General features: G+C 34.1%; 1 protein-coding gene across 9 annotated transcripts in view; it reads right to left on the bottom strand.

Moving 5' to 3' along the window:
- The window catches only part of SDCCAG8 (SHH signaling and ciliogenesis regulator SDCCAG8), a 103,918-nt gene that overhangs the window by 76,474 nt on the left and 10,104 nt on the right, over positions 1-17,340 (bottom strand). For 8 of the 9 annotated variants that reach the window (XR_015772264.1, XM_088053499.1, XM_005530615.3 and 5 more), the window contains exons 4-12: positions 16,615-16,728; positions 16,116-16,202; positions 15,682-15,822; positions 14,242-14,306; positions 12,331-12,519; positions 10,365-10,503; positions 7,598-7,750; positions 5,166-5,300; positions 2,008-2,124 (exon numbers count right to left, since the gene is read on the bottom strand). Coding sequence is in view for 8 of the 9 variants with exons in the window: in XM_088053499.1 (XP_087909625.1) it covers positions 2,008-2,124; positions 5,166-5,300; positions 7,598-7,750; positions 10,365-10,503; positions 12,331-12,519; positions 14,242-14,306; positions 15,682-15,822; positions 16,116-16,202; positions 16,615-16,728 (1,140 nt within the window). In the remaining variant the exon portion in view is untranslated. The remainder of the gene's footprint in view (positions 1-2,007; positions 2,125-5,165; positions 5,301-7,597; positions 7,751-10,364; positions 10,504-12,330; positions 12,520-14,241; positions 14,307-15,681; positions 15,823-16,115; positions 16,203-16,614; positions 16,729-17,340) is intronic. The other variant, XM_088053500.1, reaches the window with a different exon arrangement.

The raw sequence follows: 17,340 nt of genomic DNA, 5'->3' as shown, positions 1-17,340 counted from the left end.
GGCCAAGGAAGGTATCAGCTCTGTCTCTTAGCCAGAAGGTCAGGTCATGGCTGAGAGACCAAAGAACAATTATTATTTGCTATTCAGTGCCACATAAGATAAAACATTCCAGGTTTTCTTTAAATACGAAGATAGATGCAATTCAACTGCTTTAATTTTTTACAAATGAAATAATTTGCAATAACTTATTAACATTAGTTAAAATTTTATTTAAAAATCCCCAGCCAACAAGAAACAACAGAACAAGGCACTCTAACACTCTTCTTGGGCTGCTTTTAACATGTTAAAGAATCCTAGGACCTATACAGAACTTTTTGGGTTACTGGAGTCACAGCTATAAAACAGCTGCTAGATACTGAGTATGAGAATTTCAAAATTGTTTGTTTTCCTTTTTTTTTGAGGAACCAACAATCATATTTGAACAATATAATAGCATAATTACTTAATATCTAATCTTTATCTAATTATCTATTATTTTTCTCTGATAGGAACTCTCTCTCACATCCTTTCACTTTGTATCAAATTATAAATCACCACATTTCAGTGTATTTAGCCCCACACTGATTAAAATACCAGTATGTCATCACGTGAGGTTAAAATGTTTTGTTAAATTTTGCAATTTGTTCAAAAGGCAATCCTCAAGCAAGTTGGAGAACAGGATTTAAAATCCAAGATACTTCTTCAAGTATCTTATTAAACACATCTTGTTTTATTTGTATGCCAAGATTATGCCAACTCTTTTATCTGTGATATCTGTCAAGATACAGATGACAAGCCTGTTTTTTGTTTTTCACTGTCCTTAGGCCTAAAGGATGCAGGAGTGAAAAGAAAAGCAAACTTTGAAAAAAAGAATGCTTTAAGACCTCTGTTCTTCTGTGCTGTATGATTTTTCTATACATGTTGAAGGGCTATTTCAGCTAATAAACTCCTCCTTTGCATATATGTTCATTATAACTTGAATTTATTATTATTTATTATTGCTTCTAGACTAAGCTTGTACTATTAAGTTAATAAACTTACTGTCCTGTGCAGTTTTTGAGGAACTGGTAATTAAAAATTTAATTTTTTTAATATTTCATTTTCCCCCTACATATATTCTTATACAGGGAATGATTTATTCAGTTATTTAAAAGAAAAAGAATGGTTCAAAACCTGTTGGATAAGCTGCTCAAATAGAATCATCCTCGTGTGCCTCTAATATATCTCTGTATTCAGAAGACTCTTATGTGCAAATCACAACTTAAGAAGGAATACTGAAAGTTTGAAGTCCTAGAGAAAAATGGATAGAACCTCAAGAAAAAGGGCACTTCAAAAGATGCAGATTACACCTGTTCAAGCTGTTTGCCAAGTACATTGCAGGTTACTCTAATAATCTTTCTTACTGCATGGGATGTTTTCTCACAGACTACCTGTAAGGAATATACTGGTTTTTGTATTAATATAAAACCCAGTTTTAAATAACCAACAGTTAATGCCAAGTGGATTTTTTCCTATAGTTATTTTTTTCTAGAAGGTTACTTTTGTTTCGGTTTTGTTTTTTTAAACTTTTCTATGAATCTCAGCATTCAGTAACATTGAATCTTTAAAGAAATTGGAAGATAAATGATTTTCATTTTTGGTATCATTAGGCTATGCTTAGAGTATTTAATGTTCTGTTATGCTGCATATATAGGTGATTATGTGTGGATTTATTTGTGAGAAAAAAGTGTATAAACACATGTATACAGTACATAGAATTTAAGTAGCTGGTATGAATAATATGATAGAGTAATTCTATATGAAAGCATGGAATGAGTGATACGCAAAACTGAACATACTAGGGCTGAAAACAAGATTAAGATAACCAAGAGGTATTTATTTAGCAGTAAAAGCTGGCTTTTTGCCATCAATTTAAACCATTTAACAGCAATAAATGACCACTATTAGAAAAATGAATCATTCCAGCTTCTGAAAAAACCCTACTTAGGCTACTAATAACTGCAAAGTCATAGCAGTATTTTCTCTTACCTGGTCCTTAATTTCAAGCTCCCTTATAGTTTTTGTTCTGTACTCTCTGAGCTCCTTTTCTGCCTCATCCTTCTTCATTTTGGTTTGATTCAACTGATAGCGCATTTCTCCACACACCTGTTAGATTACACAGACAACATGATCTGTTATCTTGGAGAATCCATAGACCAGGGTTTCCAATTAGATCTTTTGGTGCCCTCTACAGGTCACTGACATGCAACATATTTTTAATTTACAGATATTTTAGGTCTACAAATGGTAAATGTTTTTATATGGAAAGGTGGATCTGAATTCTATATACAGTCATTAACTTTGACATATTCAGTACTTTCTAGATTCAAATATATTTGGATCAAGATTTTGCTAAATATAAATGCTTATGTTGTAAATATATATCACTACAGTTAAATGACAGTTGCTGGTTTTATACTCTTCTCTCATTCTCTGTAAAATCCCAAGAAAGTCTATGTCAACACTTTCAAAACCTAGAAGAAAGGATCTATCACACTCCTAAATAAAGGTGTATTTTAGCTTGCCAATTTTACAATGCTGAGAAAGAAATTGTTTAAATGTTAACACAGTAATTTTCAAAGTTTGATCACAGCATTACAAACTTACTGCAAACTGAAGATCAATTCTTTAAAAGAAAAAAAGTCTATTTAGATAGATACATGGTCCAGAAGAAATGGATAAAAGCAACATTTCAGGAAATCACTTCACAGGATATTACACAGGACAATTATTCTCTGCTGTTGAGAGTGTTTGCTCTATTACCTCCTCAATCCTTTCCATCTGGCAGCTCAACTTCAGAGGATGTATGAAGGGGTTAGGAAAAAGTGAAAGAAATTAAAAAAAAACAAAACAAAACCAGAAGATCACTAATCACTTTCACATAACTTTACTGCTGTGCAGGGTTGTTATTCTTCCAATTTCCAGTCTAAGCAGTCCCCTTTTTGTTCTTATCCTGTGCCATCACCTCCAATTTGTGCGTGTTCATTTCACCTTAATTAACTAACCATACACATGCATATTCCTTAGTGAGAAAAAAAAGTAAAAAAGTGCTTACTCACATCTCCACTTAGTCAACTTTCTTTCCAACTCGCTCTACTTTCCTGCCTTGCTTGTATTCTTTCAGCACTTGCTCCTTAAATGTACACCCTTTTAATTTGCTGCTACAAATCCTCTGTGCTTCTCAAAAACATTCTCACATATTCTACAACCCAAACTAATTTCTGTTTTTCAGTCTTATATCTCTTCTCCTTTTCACTTTTTTTTTTTCTCCTTTTAAAAAAGGTAGGGAAAAACAAATATGCATACTGCAATGAAATCACTTTAGGAAAAAACTAAACCAACTGTCATAACTTCTAATAAGCAGCATCACTTATCAATTTAAAGAACAGCTTGTGAATTTAGCCATTGCAAATAATGCAAAGCAGCAAATGCTCTAAATAAAGGAGAAGTTCTTAGCATTATTTTAAATACTGAAGTATTATATGCAACTAAAAAAAATCTCGAGATGCAACGGCATAGCTTGCAAACCCTGGATTTTACCTCCTTCTTCCTTTATCTGAAGGATGTAATAAAATGCAGTAAGTCACTTCCTCCAAGTGAAATTAAAAAAATACAGCAATCCTTGCCTTCAGCTCCTCCACACACTGTACAAAGGGAATAACACAGAAGATTCAGCAGATGGTGCTGTCCTAATAATGGATTTTTCAGTCTCCTCAAGAATGAAGGATATAGATGCTCACTCCATATTTTCTTTCCCTGACTTCTGGTGCATGAAGAAAAATAATATTTTGGATAAAACTCAAAACAAAAATGTTGCTATTTGCTGTTTTTAATAATGGCAAACAGTCTGGAAACAAGTCAGATTCACAAGCAAAGATGTCACTAGCCAATGAAAATGTCAGGGTGATGCACATAGTCCTGTCAGCTCAGTGATTGGGAGGTTCCGCCAGGATTTTCAAGACTTCTCAGTTTAGTACAGGGACACAAATGAAGTTTTCCAATCTCTCAAGATTAGTGCAAATTAACAGACTATTGCAAAGTGACCACCTATTCACCTTTGTTTTAACATGAACTGAAGCAGGGACTGGAACCACAGTATCATGTCCAGAGAGGTAACTTCAAATTAGTAGGGTACAAAATAGTTATTTTCAGACCTATGAATATTTGTACCTACTGCCTCTTTCACCACCTCCTCACCCCTGTAAGCGGTGCTAGTCATTTGTGAACCCAGCCTGAAAGACCAAAAGTGTGTTTCAGAATTGGTAAATCAAACCACTCTGACATTTTTAAAATACTAATTTGTCTTTCAGTTAAAATAAAGTCTCTAGTAAGTTGATGTTTTTGCTGTGAATTTTCTGCAATACTTTTGTCTCTTTCTATTAGCCAAGGCAGCAGGGGAAGACAGGAACTGTTGAAAACCTTTACTGAAATCTCTAGAGGCCCAAAGAATAAATTGCTCCTCCAATTCTTGCAGTTAACAACTGGGGAGGTAGGATGGGCCTTGAGATGTCTATATTCCTTACCAATAATCCCAAAAGGCTGTAACATTTTTTTTTTCTTTTTGATGTTATGATGCCCATTAAGGCTCTACTAGATTGAGAAATGTGCAAAAGAAAGCACCCAAGAGTGATACACCTACACAAGATGTGTAGAAGTGCAGAAGATGCATGTTAAACTGTAATTCTTAACTATAAGATGCCTTTGTAAGAGGCGCACTATCAAAAGTACTGAATTAAGCAGTATACTACATAAAAAGTTTAAAGGAAAGAACTTAAACAGTGATTTGATATACCTCCCTTTATTTTAGCACTGCAAGTCACACAGGTAGCAATTAAGGACACTGTTGAATTCTCAGTTGTCTCACTCAGACCAAACTCAATTCCTTACTGAATTAGGATAGTGTTTTAAATAGTGATCTTCATAGGCTGCAAAGTAGGAAAGCTAGCTTCTGCATGACAAGGTGATTTGTAAACGGGAAAAGTTATTTTTTTACTCCTGCAGTTGCGATAGTGCCTACAGGATACTGAGATGGAGTCTACAGTTACCACACACAAAACAGAGGAAAATGGACAAGATAAAAATTCTCTTCTTGCAGGTCATAATGATAAGGAAAACCAAGCTCAATACTCCTTTATAAATGTGCTTACTTTATTCATCTCCATTTCATGAGATGCAAGCTGGCACTGTGATTCTTCTAACCGGCTAACCAGAGAATTCTTTTCCCTTGTAATTCTCTCTAGTTGAGCCTCCAAAACAGCCACATCCTTAGACAAAGCTGTCACCTGAAAAAGTCCAAGAACACTGAAATGATGCAATTTTACCAGCCACAGATCAATCTCTTGTGGATTGAACCTTCTCCTCAAAAGCAACTGTATGTAGACAAAATACATACCATTAAAAATGTAATAAAAAAATCAAGCATGTAGAATAAAAACATCCCATATTATTAATAATAGAATATGGCTGCATTATTTTATTAATGTGTTCACTATTTTAAATTTATTTTTGATACAGTAGGTTATTTGCAACTATTCATTGACTGCACTAGTCTCCAGGACTTGTTAATATGGACAAGGTGTCAGAAGTAGCTGGCTACATTAGTTTTGCAATGTAAGATTACTATTTAACACCACCTTATCCATCCTTATGTTGATTGATTCAAACCAAATCATGTTCTCCCAGCTAAAGAAAACTGTTGTTCCAACCACAGATCTTAAATTAATTTTCAAGTTCAGAAAATATTTCAACACTATAGATCAAAGCATACTGTTGTGCAAAACTCATATAGAAATACTATATTAAAAATTCTAATGTAATTCAGATGAAATTTTGCTGAATGATTAAAAAATGTAACAATAAAACAGAGACAGTGAACCTTCAGCTATTTAGCCCTGAAGCTTACTAATATAAGTGGAAATAATGGTGTCTGACAGTTCTAGGTTAACTTCCAGAAATTCAAAGCCAAACCTAGAGGATTATATATTCATAACTACTTTTCACGCCTTTTATACATCCACCTGATTTATGTATCATGACAATTCTCCCCTTTAAACAAACCATTTCATGAAGTATGCAATAAAATAGTCAGATGAATCTTGATCCACAGTATACCATTTCTACCACCTCATAATCCTAAAACATAAAATTAGTTAATCATATGAAGGTGTAAATCATTAACATAGGTCATAATTTTCTACAAAGTCATCCCATATCTTTAATTACCAGGCCTGACATCATCATAGTGTCACTATATGTTGTTTAATGTATATGCAGGATTTAAAAAAAGACTACAACTACTTCAAGTGGGAACTGGTTCCAATAAAACACATCACAGTAGGTGATGAAATACAATCTAATGTGATGACACAGACTGAAATATTCTACCAAAAAGAAGTATGAAATGCTTGTCTAATAGACTGTATTTTGGGAGTGAATATACTGCTTTAAAGCAACTCTAACAGAAAAAACCCTAACTTAATAAAAGGTATAACTTCTAATAGATAGCAAGGAGTCAAATAATTATTAAGTCAATTTCTTAATAATGTCTCCAGTGGAAGGTTAATTTTTTAATTTCAGTTTCCATGGCAACAGATCACTGATGATCAGTTCATGTACCTAAATATCAGTCCCTATCACTGTGCTTAATACCTGGTTTTGTATCTGGAATTGGAGTCAAAGGCGTTTTTTAATACACACTTAAATGGTTTATTTTGCTCAGTCTGTGCTCTCCAGATTTTTAGAAATAAGTCATACAACTTAGTCCCAAAATACAAGAAAAAGTCTACAATCAGGAGAGAAATTCACTCTATTATAGTTTCCAAGCTCCACCAGAAATGGTTGAAGACACTGCAGATCAAACAAGCATGAAAAACACTAAATCATGAAGCATTTATCTATCTACATTTCTTCCAATTTCAATCACCTTAGAAATGCCCCCTCAATGATGGCCTTACTGCCGTTAGCTTGAGCTTTCCTTTGTAGACTCCATTAGGGAGAAAACCCTCATGTTTTATACTCAAATTACAGCAGGATCTAGAAGTCTAAAACAAGGTTATCAAGACTATCACAATGGTTGCAGCATAAACGATGAGACAGATTCTGTCTCAGAGAGTTTATAAACATTAGTGAAAGTGAGAAAAGAGATTCCAACACATTTCTGCAGGTGGGAAAACTAAACATATGATAAGATCACTTTGAAATTAGGATATTGTAACATTAATGTATATAGAAGATCAAAGTAGCAAAGAACCCTAGATTTGATGTGCTAACTTCTGAATGCTTGCCTTGGCAAACTAAATAATTTTTCTAAAAGAGCTAGGTACAAACTTTGCATCACATTTTACTTAATCCTTTCTTATGCTGACACAGTGCATTAAAAATATGCAAACTAAAATAAAGTGCATTACATCAACAACCTCATATGAATCTAGTGACATAGCACAAAACTCAGTTATTCAAACTCAAAGGATCACTTATCTACCACTGCTCTAAAGAAATGGTAGAAGTGACAAGCAAATGAAGTTTAAAGAGGATGATATGCTCATTGTAATACACAAACAGAAAAAGAACCAACTCATACCATTGCAGCCAAGTCCTCCCTTTCCTTCTTCATTTCTCGCCGCAGTGCTTCTTTTTCATCAGCCCTCTTATTCACCTGGGCAGCCAGCTCCTTTTCAAGATAATTCTTCTGTCGTTCCATCTCACTTTTCAGTTGCTCACAGTGGATGAGAGCCTAAAAAACCCCAATTTGCTTAAATTAGAGAAACCTAACATTTTTAAACAATCGTGGTATTTATCTAGTACTGTCAAATAAACCAGTTTGCTATTAGAAATGTCATTTTTTTAAATGCAGTTATTATGATGTTTATACATATCCTACTGTATTAACATCTAGAATAGGACTAGCAAAATGAAAACAGATGTATATGTTTGTAGGTATATACATGCCTTACTGTAACTGAGAAATTTAATTGCTTTTAGGAATCATGGCAAAGATGGAAGTATTTTTCCATGTGTACTTTCCAAATAAGTAGATGTTCTTCTAAAACTGTGATTATTTGCCTTCCATTTAAAATTTGAAATTCCTGAATGCACATCACTAGAATCAGCCTCCAAAATCTGACTCCTTGCAAATACAGTGGTTACCATCTAACTAAAGAACTGAAGGAAAAATCAATAAAATGTATGCACTTCTACTTTGTCTCCTCCTAAAGTGAATTAATGAGTGCAGAATGCTAAGAAACCTGAAAGTAATCAGTAAAGATAAAAAAAAAAAAAGTTTGAGAAATAAGTTTCAGGTTTGTCAAAAATTAATTCTACTAAATACCTCATAAAGTACTACTTAATTTCAGGTGCTAAAACAGAGGGTTATAGATGGGTTTTCTATCAAAAAAGAAGAAACAAGTTCAAGAACAATCTAAAAAAACTGTCTTCACTACCTTCTAAAAATGCTGGGGAAAAAAGAAGATATTTATCCATTTATAGTGCTGTGTCTCTGACAAAGTGCAGAATTTCAGTGTTATATCAGTTTAAATCAGAAATACACTACTCTATTACAAGTAAATCCAAGTATTCAAAGCACCCTGAAGGGAGCTTTGATAGCCTATGAGTAATCTCAATTTAAGTTCAACATTTCACTGATATCCAGCATATTCTGTTTCAAAGAAGCTAGAGTAACCTCCCCTTAGGAATTCTAACTTATTATCCTTTTTTTCCTTTTTTTTTTTTAACTGCTTATTTTTCTTTTACTCAAAGTCTGTGTTCAATTTTTTTTGGGTTTGGACTGTTCATGATGGGAGCAAGTGAAACCATGTTTTTTTTTAGAGAATGCTCTAACAGTCTCCATTAATTTTATGGCAATTCTGTGGGACCCTCTTCAGGGTTCCCTTTCCTATCACAAGTCAACCGTGGTGAAAGAATCCCTCTGTTATGGCATTAAATCCTTTTCTGTAGGAAAGAATCATCAACTTCAGTAAACAATTGCCTGCATGAAACTGTGTAGCTTGGTAGACATCTAAACGAATGCCACTCTAGAAGGAAGTAGTTGCATTAGTTGCATTTCAAGAAGAAATGTGTATTTTGTTAGCTCCACTGTTCTGACTACACAATGAACATTTCAAAAAATTATTCTTTTATGACATTTGTGTCAAAAATATATTCCTGATTTTGCTTCAGCTATGTAAACTTAAACATAACAGATCTCCTTCCTGCTCTATGCAATAAGCAAGAAGCTACAAACTACAGAGACAACCAAAAGACAAGAAGAAACAGTAGTTTTAAATAATAAGCACCTGAGGTTAGACTTTGGTCAACAGGCTGATGAAATTTCATTTACAGTATTTGAAAGCTTAATGTGTTGACTTCTCACTTTTGTTACATGGACTGTTCTATGGGATTCCATGCTAGTTATCAAGAAAGACAGCACTTAAGAGTAGAATAGGACTAGAGAAAAAAAGGATGGTTTGTACTTACCAAGAGGCATACCAGTACTCGTAAAAAGGCAAAATTAATGCAGTATAAGTAAAGACATTTTTTTCCAGTTCCTTCATATTAAAACAGTTTTGGAGCATGAAAAAACCTCAGATTCAGCCTTGTAGACAAACAGGTAGCACTTCACACAACCACAAGCACACACTTCTCTCTTACAGCACTGGATAAATGGCACTGATTTTATCAATAGAACAATTACATCAATCTTGTTTGCATTCAATTACAAAAAACCAAACCAAAGCAACCCCCACTCAATTCCATAGTAATTCACTAATAGTACAGTAGATGTCACTAACTATCAGGAAATAATTTAGGTCAATATAGGTTGACTGTGTAAAGAACTAGGGCTAACACAAGCATTACATCAAAACTGGTTTTATCGTTATTATTTACTTAACAGCAGGAGCTTCCCGCAGGTAGCATTAGATAAGACTTCTCATCTTCAAAGACCTCTGAGAGTCAATCAGTTCTTACACTGCTCTCATCTGAGGCAAAAAAGAATTGTTTGTAAGCATATTGACTATTCTTTCCAGAGTAGGTCAGAAATGTGATGTCAAAATTATCCTCATGAATATCTTTGAAAATTCTACAACTCTGTTTGTATCACCTAGCTGTGAAACTACCTCAATTAAAAAAAGGAGCGCTCCTCATAGTATTGATGAGTATGAATATGTGTATGTGAATACAGAATTCATATTACTGCTCATAAACAGTCATATGATGCAGTTGTTTTCAATCTACACCATATCAACATAGGACAAAGATCTTAAGCATGTATTCTCTCATTAGCATGAAAACTAATTTACATTTGCATTAGATCTGAACACTAAAAAGCTCTGATTTTGTGATGGACTTACCTTTGTTTTTTCAAAATTGGCCTCTTCTGCCATTTGCACAGCATGTTCAACTTGCTTACAAGCATTAGATTCTCTTTCCTGCATCTCTTTCATGCTTTGTCTCACTGAAAGAAGTGCATCCATCAAGTCATCTCTTTCTCTGCATATTAAAAGAAACAACACAGATACTTCTTCTATATCTTATTGTAAGAGAAAAAAACCCCAAACTGAAATACCAAATATAAAATATAAACAGATTAGAGAGACTTAAGGCTGGTAAGCAAAGCAATACTAAAACTCATGCATGAAAGACATCATATTGTAAGCTTGGTAGATAACGAAAATATAATTTTCTTGACAACCAGTCCTTCAATGGTCTATTTCAGAAGGATGGACCATTAGAAAAACTGCCAGTAAAGAGAGCAGATCTCAAGTCATTGATGTACAGAAACCAACCACATTCTGTTGACAAATGGGGATCCATGCAAATAAAAAAAAGGCAATATGGAATTACACTGTCATTAAATGTAAACAAGGGAAAAAAATAATAAAAAGGAAGGGTTAGGATCAACAAGTAATTGCTAAGTATATCAAATGACAATCTAAATGCATTTGCTGCAAACTGGAACTAAGACAAACAATAGGACACCTGGATTCTACAACTCTTCTGAACTTTTGTTAACAAAGGCACTAAAATCTGTACTAAATGGTAAAGCAGATTTGGTAAAACTGTGATACTTAACTTCACCTTTACATTATCTTGATCTGTTAAAATCTTTTAAATTAAGTTTAGTTGTCTGTGGTTTAGGTGCAGCTCAAGATTCTGGCTGAAAACTCTTGTGCTCTTAATGTTGTGTGAAATGGTAACACAGTTTTTGTATTTGCCAGACACCTAACAGTCACACTTTGAAATTTCATTTCATTTCTGGATTGGATAAAGTTCCTTTGAAAATTCCTACTAAAATAGCCTTGTTTTTAATAAACTGCACCACAAGTAGAGGTAGCTTTTAGATTTTTTTAAACCTCCAAATAAGGTTTAAGATAGATAAAGAGGTCAGTTCAAATCTTTTATTTCAAGCTCACTGTAATATAAGAGGACAAGAATACAGATTTACATTTTGTTCATCTTTTCCAACATCTGTGACAAATAATTACTTTTGTTACAAAAGCAATTTTGAAACATGACTTCTCAGCAATAGAGCTTGGCCAGAAAATTTTTGGACTTGATAATAGAAAAAATACATAAATCCTGGCAATAACCATCTAGTGCAGAGGGATTGTGCCCATTTGACCAAGTACATATATGTTCTATGTCCCTTTGGTCTCTTACATATATTCAGCCTGTGCAGCTGTGATTTTAAAAACTATTTAAATAAAAGCTAGAATTAAAATAAAAAAGAAAAATAAAGATTGCAACAAATAATTTAATTTATTTTTATACAGTGGAACTTTCTTTCCCTGTCTTACTGTAGTCATGGAGGAACTACTACAGGTGTTTTGGGTAGGAAATGCATCTTACCTCAAGCACGCAACCTATTGTGGATGTATCTGAAAAGTTCCCCATATGTAAGGAGAATAAAGTGGAGGCAGAAAAACTTCCAACTAGGGAATTATAATAAACTTTTGCAAGAAATAATCAAAATGCACAGACTTGCACAATATTTGTGCTGACAGAGTGACTTGTTTGTACAAAAAAGTGCAGGAAACAGACTGTAAATAGTCTAATTATCTGGTCAGCCCAAGGTATCATAAATACATGATAACAACTAAAATTCTTTCCCATTTGAAATAAGTAGCAAAGCTTTGAAATTGTGGATTTCAAAGTGGTTGTGACCTACATTCACTGATTTCAGCATTATGATTCCAGCTTGGGAGTGCATTGTAAATGGACATCTCTCTATGAATGTAACCCAAGACACTGAGATTTAAATGGTTTAATGCAAGCAGCCATACTTGCAGTCACAAAGGACACACCCCCCCAGCCTACCTTGTCAGCCTCTCGATGGTCTGCACATGAACGTTACAGTGAGTCTGTGCAAGAACAGCCTCGTGCTGGGCACAGTTCAGGCACAGACCACCAACCTGGCTACAATTTCTGACTGAAAACAGCGACTTCTGGTGTTTCAGCCTTCCTTCCAAATCTTTGCATGTCTTCTGAGATTCCGAAAGGTCTTTTCTAGAAAGAAGAAATGAAAAATATTGTTTATGAAATTACGTATTTCCACAAGTCATACCCATATACAATTCATAACTACAAATGTAGCCTAAAAAGAACTGTAAGAATCCTTGTAATGAATCCTTGTAATACTTTACACGTTTCAACAGGCTACGGAAGACTTTAACAGAGAGGTAACAGTTGAACTGCCCAATCAAAATTATTAATAGACAAATCAATACTGTGTTAATTTGTTTCTTCCCCCACATTATCAGAAAATATCAAAGATAAACAGAAAATGTATAGATAAAAAACTTGTAAGCTTACATTTTGTCTGAAGAGAGTATAATATTCATTAGCAAAAACCACTATCAGCTGTATAAATATTTCAATACTCTAACAATTTTCTGTTGTTTCTATTAAAAATATAACTAATTCATATTTATTCTCTACTTCCTAAACAAGAATCCAGATATATCGAGCACATTCACTCAGATCCAGCAATATACACAACTTGAGGTCAAACACATGCAGAAAAGCAGGCTAAAATTTTTACTTGTCTCAAAAATTCTTACTAGGTGCTCTGAAGAATTTTCTTCAGAATTCCCAAGCATGTGTCAGGCTGGGGAGATCACAAGCAATAGGAATGTTAACATCAGGAAGTTCCAGACAAATGCACACTGTGCACATAAAGATCAATTTGACAAACTATGCAATGAATCCAAAGCTTTGGGTTTGTTATGCAGGCCATCTGGGCAGCACACACATAGGAAGTCTGACACATTCTGGTTGCATTGGATTTACTGTGCACATGATATATACACTGCATGCATTCTTATTTCCATCTGGAAAATCTTCTGTGCACTTTTTCCAATTTTAGTACTTGGTCTATTACATATAATCTGTTATAACCTGAACAGAATTTGCTCAGCATATATCCCTAGACAGTTGTGGTGCAATAAACCTATTGTTGGAAAGTCATGGACAGAAATCAGCAAGTCCTGTGTACATTCATCCTTGAAGTTAAAAGGGAAGATAGTCCCACTAAAAATGATATAATTTCTCACTTCAATAAAATTTAGTTTTGCAGAACTTCCTGTTTGCAAGATCTTGCCTCTTAGGAGAAATCAGAGGCTGAATAATATATTTGAGGAACTTCTGAGAGAACTTTAGCCTCCAATAATTATTTCTGAGTAAATATAACACTTGAGGCCAAGGGGAAAAAAAAAATTGGATTACACAGCTGAAATTAAAGATCCTCCTTTACATTCAATAAAACAACCGGCTTTGCATGTTGCAATGTTTCACCAATGCAGAGAGCATTCTTTTAACTTGTCTCCCTACCAATAACTCTTTTCACACACAGAACAATCTGCATTGTCAAATATATGGAACCACGATTAAATAGTAGTAGAAAGTAGCTAATTATGGAAGTTGTCACACAATTTAAAATTGCAATTTCTCTTTTTTCTTCGAGTGGTCCAGATGACCTTTTTTGGGGAAAAGAGGGTAAAAACGATGTTTCATTGCTACTGTTTCAATAAAGTAGCAGTATATTCAATTTTGCTACAGTTATAATTGAAAGAACTTAATAGAAAAGCAGTTTTCAGGGGCACTATCAGAAGATACAACTTTCAGACATTCAGACATTGTCTTAGGTAAATTCAGATTAAGAACAGTTCATGCTGTTACGCAGTGACAATTTCTTAAGGATTATTTTAAGAAAAAAAAAAATCACTTTACCTTAGAGACTGTATTTGAGCATCAAGGATATTGACTTTTTCTTGATAAAAAAGTTTTAGATTCTCCTTTAGAAAAGATGAGAGAAAATATATGTCTTGCTTTCTTCATAACAGTCTTCACAAATAAACCTAGACTTTACCCACATTCTTTTCCCCTGAGGACATAAGCCTGTTGAAATACTAGTGGCAGAGAAACCTAAATATTTCACATTTCTGGAAGTCTAAAAAGTGAACAATCTTCCCATTTCTTGTTTCTAAATAAGGTTTTTTGCCAGATCCTCATATGGTAAATTGTTTCAATTCCAACTGCAGTCCTCAGTTCTCTACAGTGATTCACAGAAATTGATGATCATGTCTCAACTTTGCTCTTGCTCTCCCACAAGTCAGCAGACATTAATACAAAATTATTAAGAACTTCAAGTACACAGGCTATTTATTTATAATAATGTGTTTTACTCTGATTACCTGGTGAAGAATTAGGTATATGAATCAACCACATCCATCTTAAATACAATGGCGACAACAAACCAGATAAAGCACTACAAATTTAGCTCACTATGATGCTTTAAAATAAGTTAGTCAACATGATTCTCCTGATTTTAACATGGCAGATGAAGAAAAGAGCAATTACTCTAAAAAATAGCTCCCAAACAACTGCAGGCATGAGTGACCATGGAGGTCTTCAGCTTTAAAATAATAGCACGAAAAAACCAAAACTGTATTTTCCCATGAAAAAAAAACCCAAACCCACTTCATAATTAAAGAATTAAAGTACTGTAGAAATTCCATAGTACACAAGTGCACATGGAAAAAATATATCAAAACTTTTCAATTACCCAAGTTTTTTCCCAAAAGATAGCAACACTACCCCACTACGTCAGAGCAAATGGAAAATTAATATCCTCTGAAACTAAAAATACAGGAAGAGACTACATCTTGAAAGATGATAATGTTGAGAGACAACATTAATTACTAAGACTCCTCTGTATCTCTAAAAGCATAAGGTGTGTAATTCAGTTAAGGGAGAGCAGACTGCACAAAACTACTTTTGTACCTTACTGAGCCTGTGATGCTCCAGGAGCAGAACAACTCATTATGAAAAGAGCTTGTGTGGAGGGCTACATAAATTACACTAGCTAGTTCCCACCTGCTTGGGCACTGTGTTACTCCTATGAATCTCTAAAGAGCAGTGGCATCATCTTTAAACAAGAATTATCTCTGGAAAGTCATCATCTGCAGCTACAACCTGCCATCCGTGTCTAACTGCACAATATTAATTAGGGTATAATGAGAAGATGAGGTTTAAAAGAATAAAATTTGAGCTCAGATTAAGGTTCAGTCAACTAAAAGTTCTGTGTCTGTTTCCAAGTTGATCATCAGAACTGGAAAAACAACAACACTGAACAGTTTTGCCAAGGTAGGACTCTGAAGAAATACCAACCAGTTCTACAGGCCATTTTGCTTTGTCTCCAGAAGCTGCTGTAACAAAAGCCTGATCTTTGTTATGTGCCGTTGATGAGGTGACAGGTTGGTGTGTGCTACAGTCTTTACCACCTACAGGCCAGGAGTTCTGAGTATTTGCCTAAAATAAAAGTATTAATGCTTCAGTTATGACTATGTAGGCTGTTTTTTAAAACAAATTTACTCACTTAAGTATTGAATCTTACAGAATTGTAGAATATAAGCACCAATAAACAAGTTAATTAGGCTAGCAACCTACAAAAATGATGTTACCCAAGGAAATCCATGTTTACAAATTCTCATTAAATTTTGACTAAAATTCTGTTTGTGGACAACCATATGTATACCCTTCCATAAAAATAATCTGGCCATATCCCTGAGCACTGATTAAAGCAACAAAAAATAAAAACTTACTGCAGTTAAGAATTTCAGCTTCTGATGGAGCTCCACATTTTCAAGTAAAACTGCCTGTTCTCGATCTTTCACCCCACACAACTCCTCCTATAGGATAAAGGAATTGCATTTAAAAGGCTCCTTAAGATGGCTATCAATATTGAAATGCATCTTGAGACCAAGAGTCTAGACTAACATTTTAAATACTTTAACCCTTTTAGAGAGACTAGGAATACTCAAAAGACAGATTTTGTATTTTTGCAGCTTAAGTTCCCATAAATCTTGTTTAAAAAAAAAATAAAGCTTATTTGTATTTGTGATAGGACGTAAAAATGTCTTTAAAGACCCTTAAACACCAGATACCAAGACACAAGGTAAGGAATCTACTGAACTGCATTTGGCTCAGTTTTGGTCATTAATTACAATGATCAACCTCAAATCTAAGTGTAATCTGCTTTTAATGCAGCTCTTCATATCTGCAGGACCAGGGTTTTAGTAGGTCAAATATGTTGACTGATACCTTATAAAACTTCACTTCTGCTTCCAAATGGTTAATGTACTGTGACTGATCATCAATTATAGGAACAAGATCAGAAAGGGCTGGTAAGTCTGCAGGTACAGCTTCTGGGGGTTTCTGAAGGAAGTAAAGAACAGCATGTGTTATATTCTGATTTTCCATTATTGCAGTAAGATGTTACTTGCAAACAGAATACAACTGATAGCTTTCTGGTAAGGCTTCAAAATGCACACAGAGTTGTTGATGGAGTCTTCTCACAAGAACAACAGGTACATTTCTAGCACTAGTTCACACTTCTGAAGGAAAACAAGTATCTTTATGCATAACCCTATTTTTGAAACTCACACAATTTTAACACCTATGATTTTGGGTTCAGAAACATACCTTTTTGTGCAAAAATATTCCATGATATACGTCTCAAATATAATTGCAGTCTAAAAAAGACCAAAGATTCAGAAACCCACATCCTTGTTTTTAAATATTACTTTTGAAATGTTCACCGTTCAAAAAAAAAAAAAAATACAAACAAAAAGCCCCAAAAACCCAAACAAAAACCCCACAAAGCAAAATAAAAAAAGGCAAACCAAGCTACTAATGGCTAGCTATTACATCTACTAATTATCTACAGGTTCTGCCAACAATGCATTAAAATTCCTTGTCCAATCCTTATAAAGGTATAATCCTTCAATTAGGATGAGGTAAAAGTTTCTAGCAACAAAATCCTTACAG

Source organism: Pseudopodoces humilis, chromosome 3 (genome assembly GCF_049639895.1).
Source record: "Pseudopodoces humilis isolate 2021_Gansu_Grassland_sample_001 chromosome 3, ASM4963989v1, whole genome shotgun sequence".
NCBI classification, from domain to species: domain Eukaryota; kingdom Metazoa; phylum Chordata; class Aves; order Passeriformes; family Paridae; genus Pseudopodoces; species Pseudopodoces humilis.
This window is presented reverse-complemented; position numbering and strand designations above follow the sequence as displayed.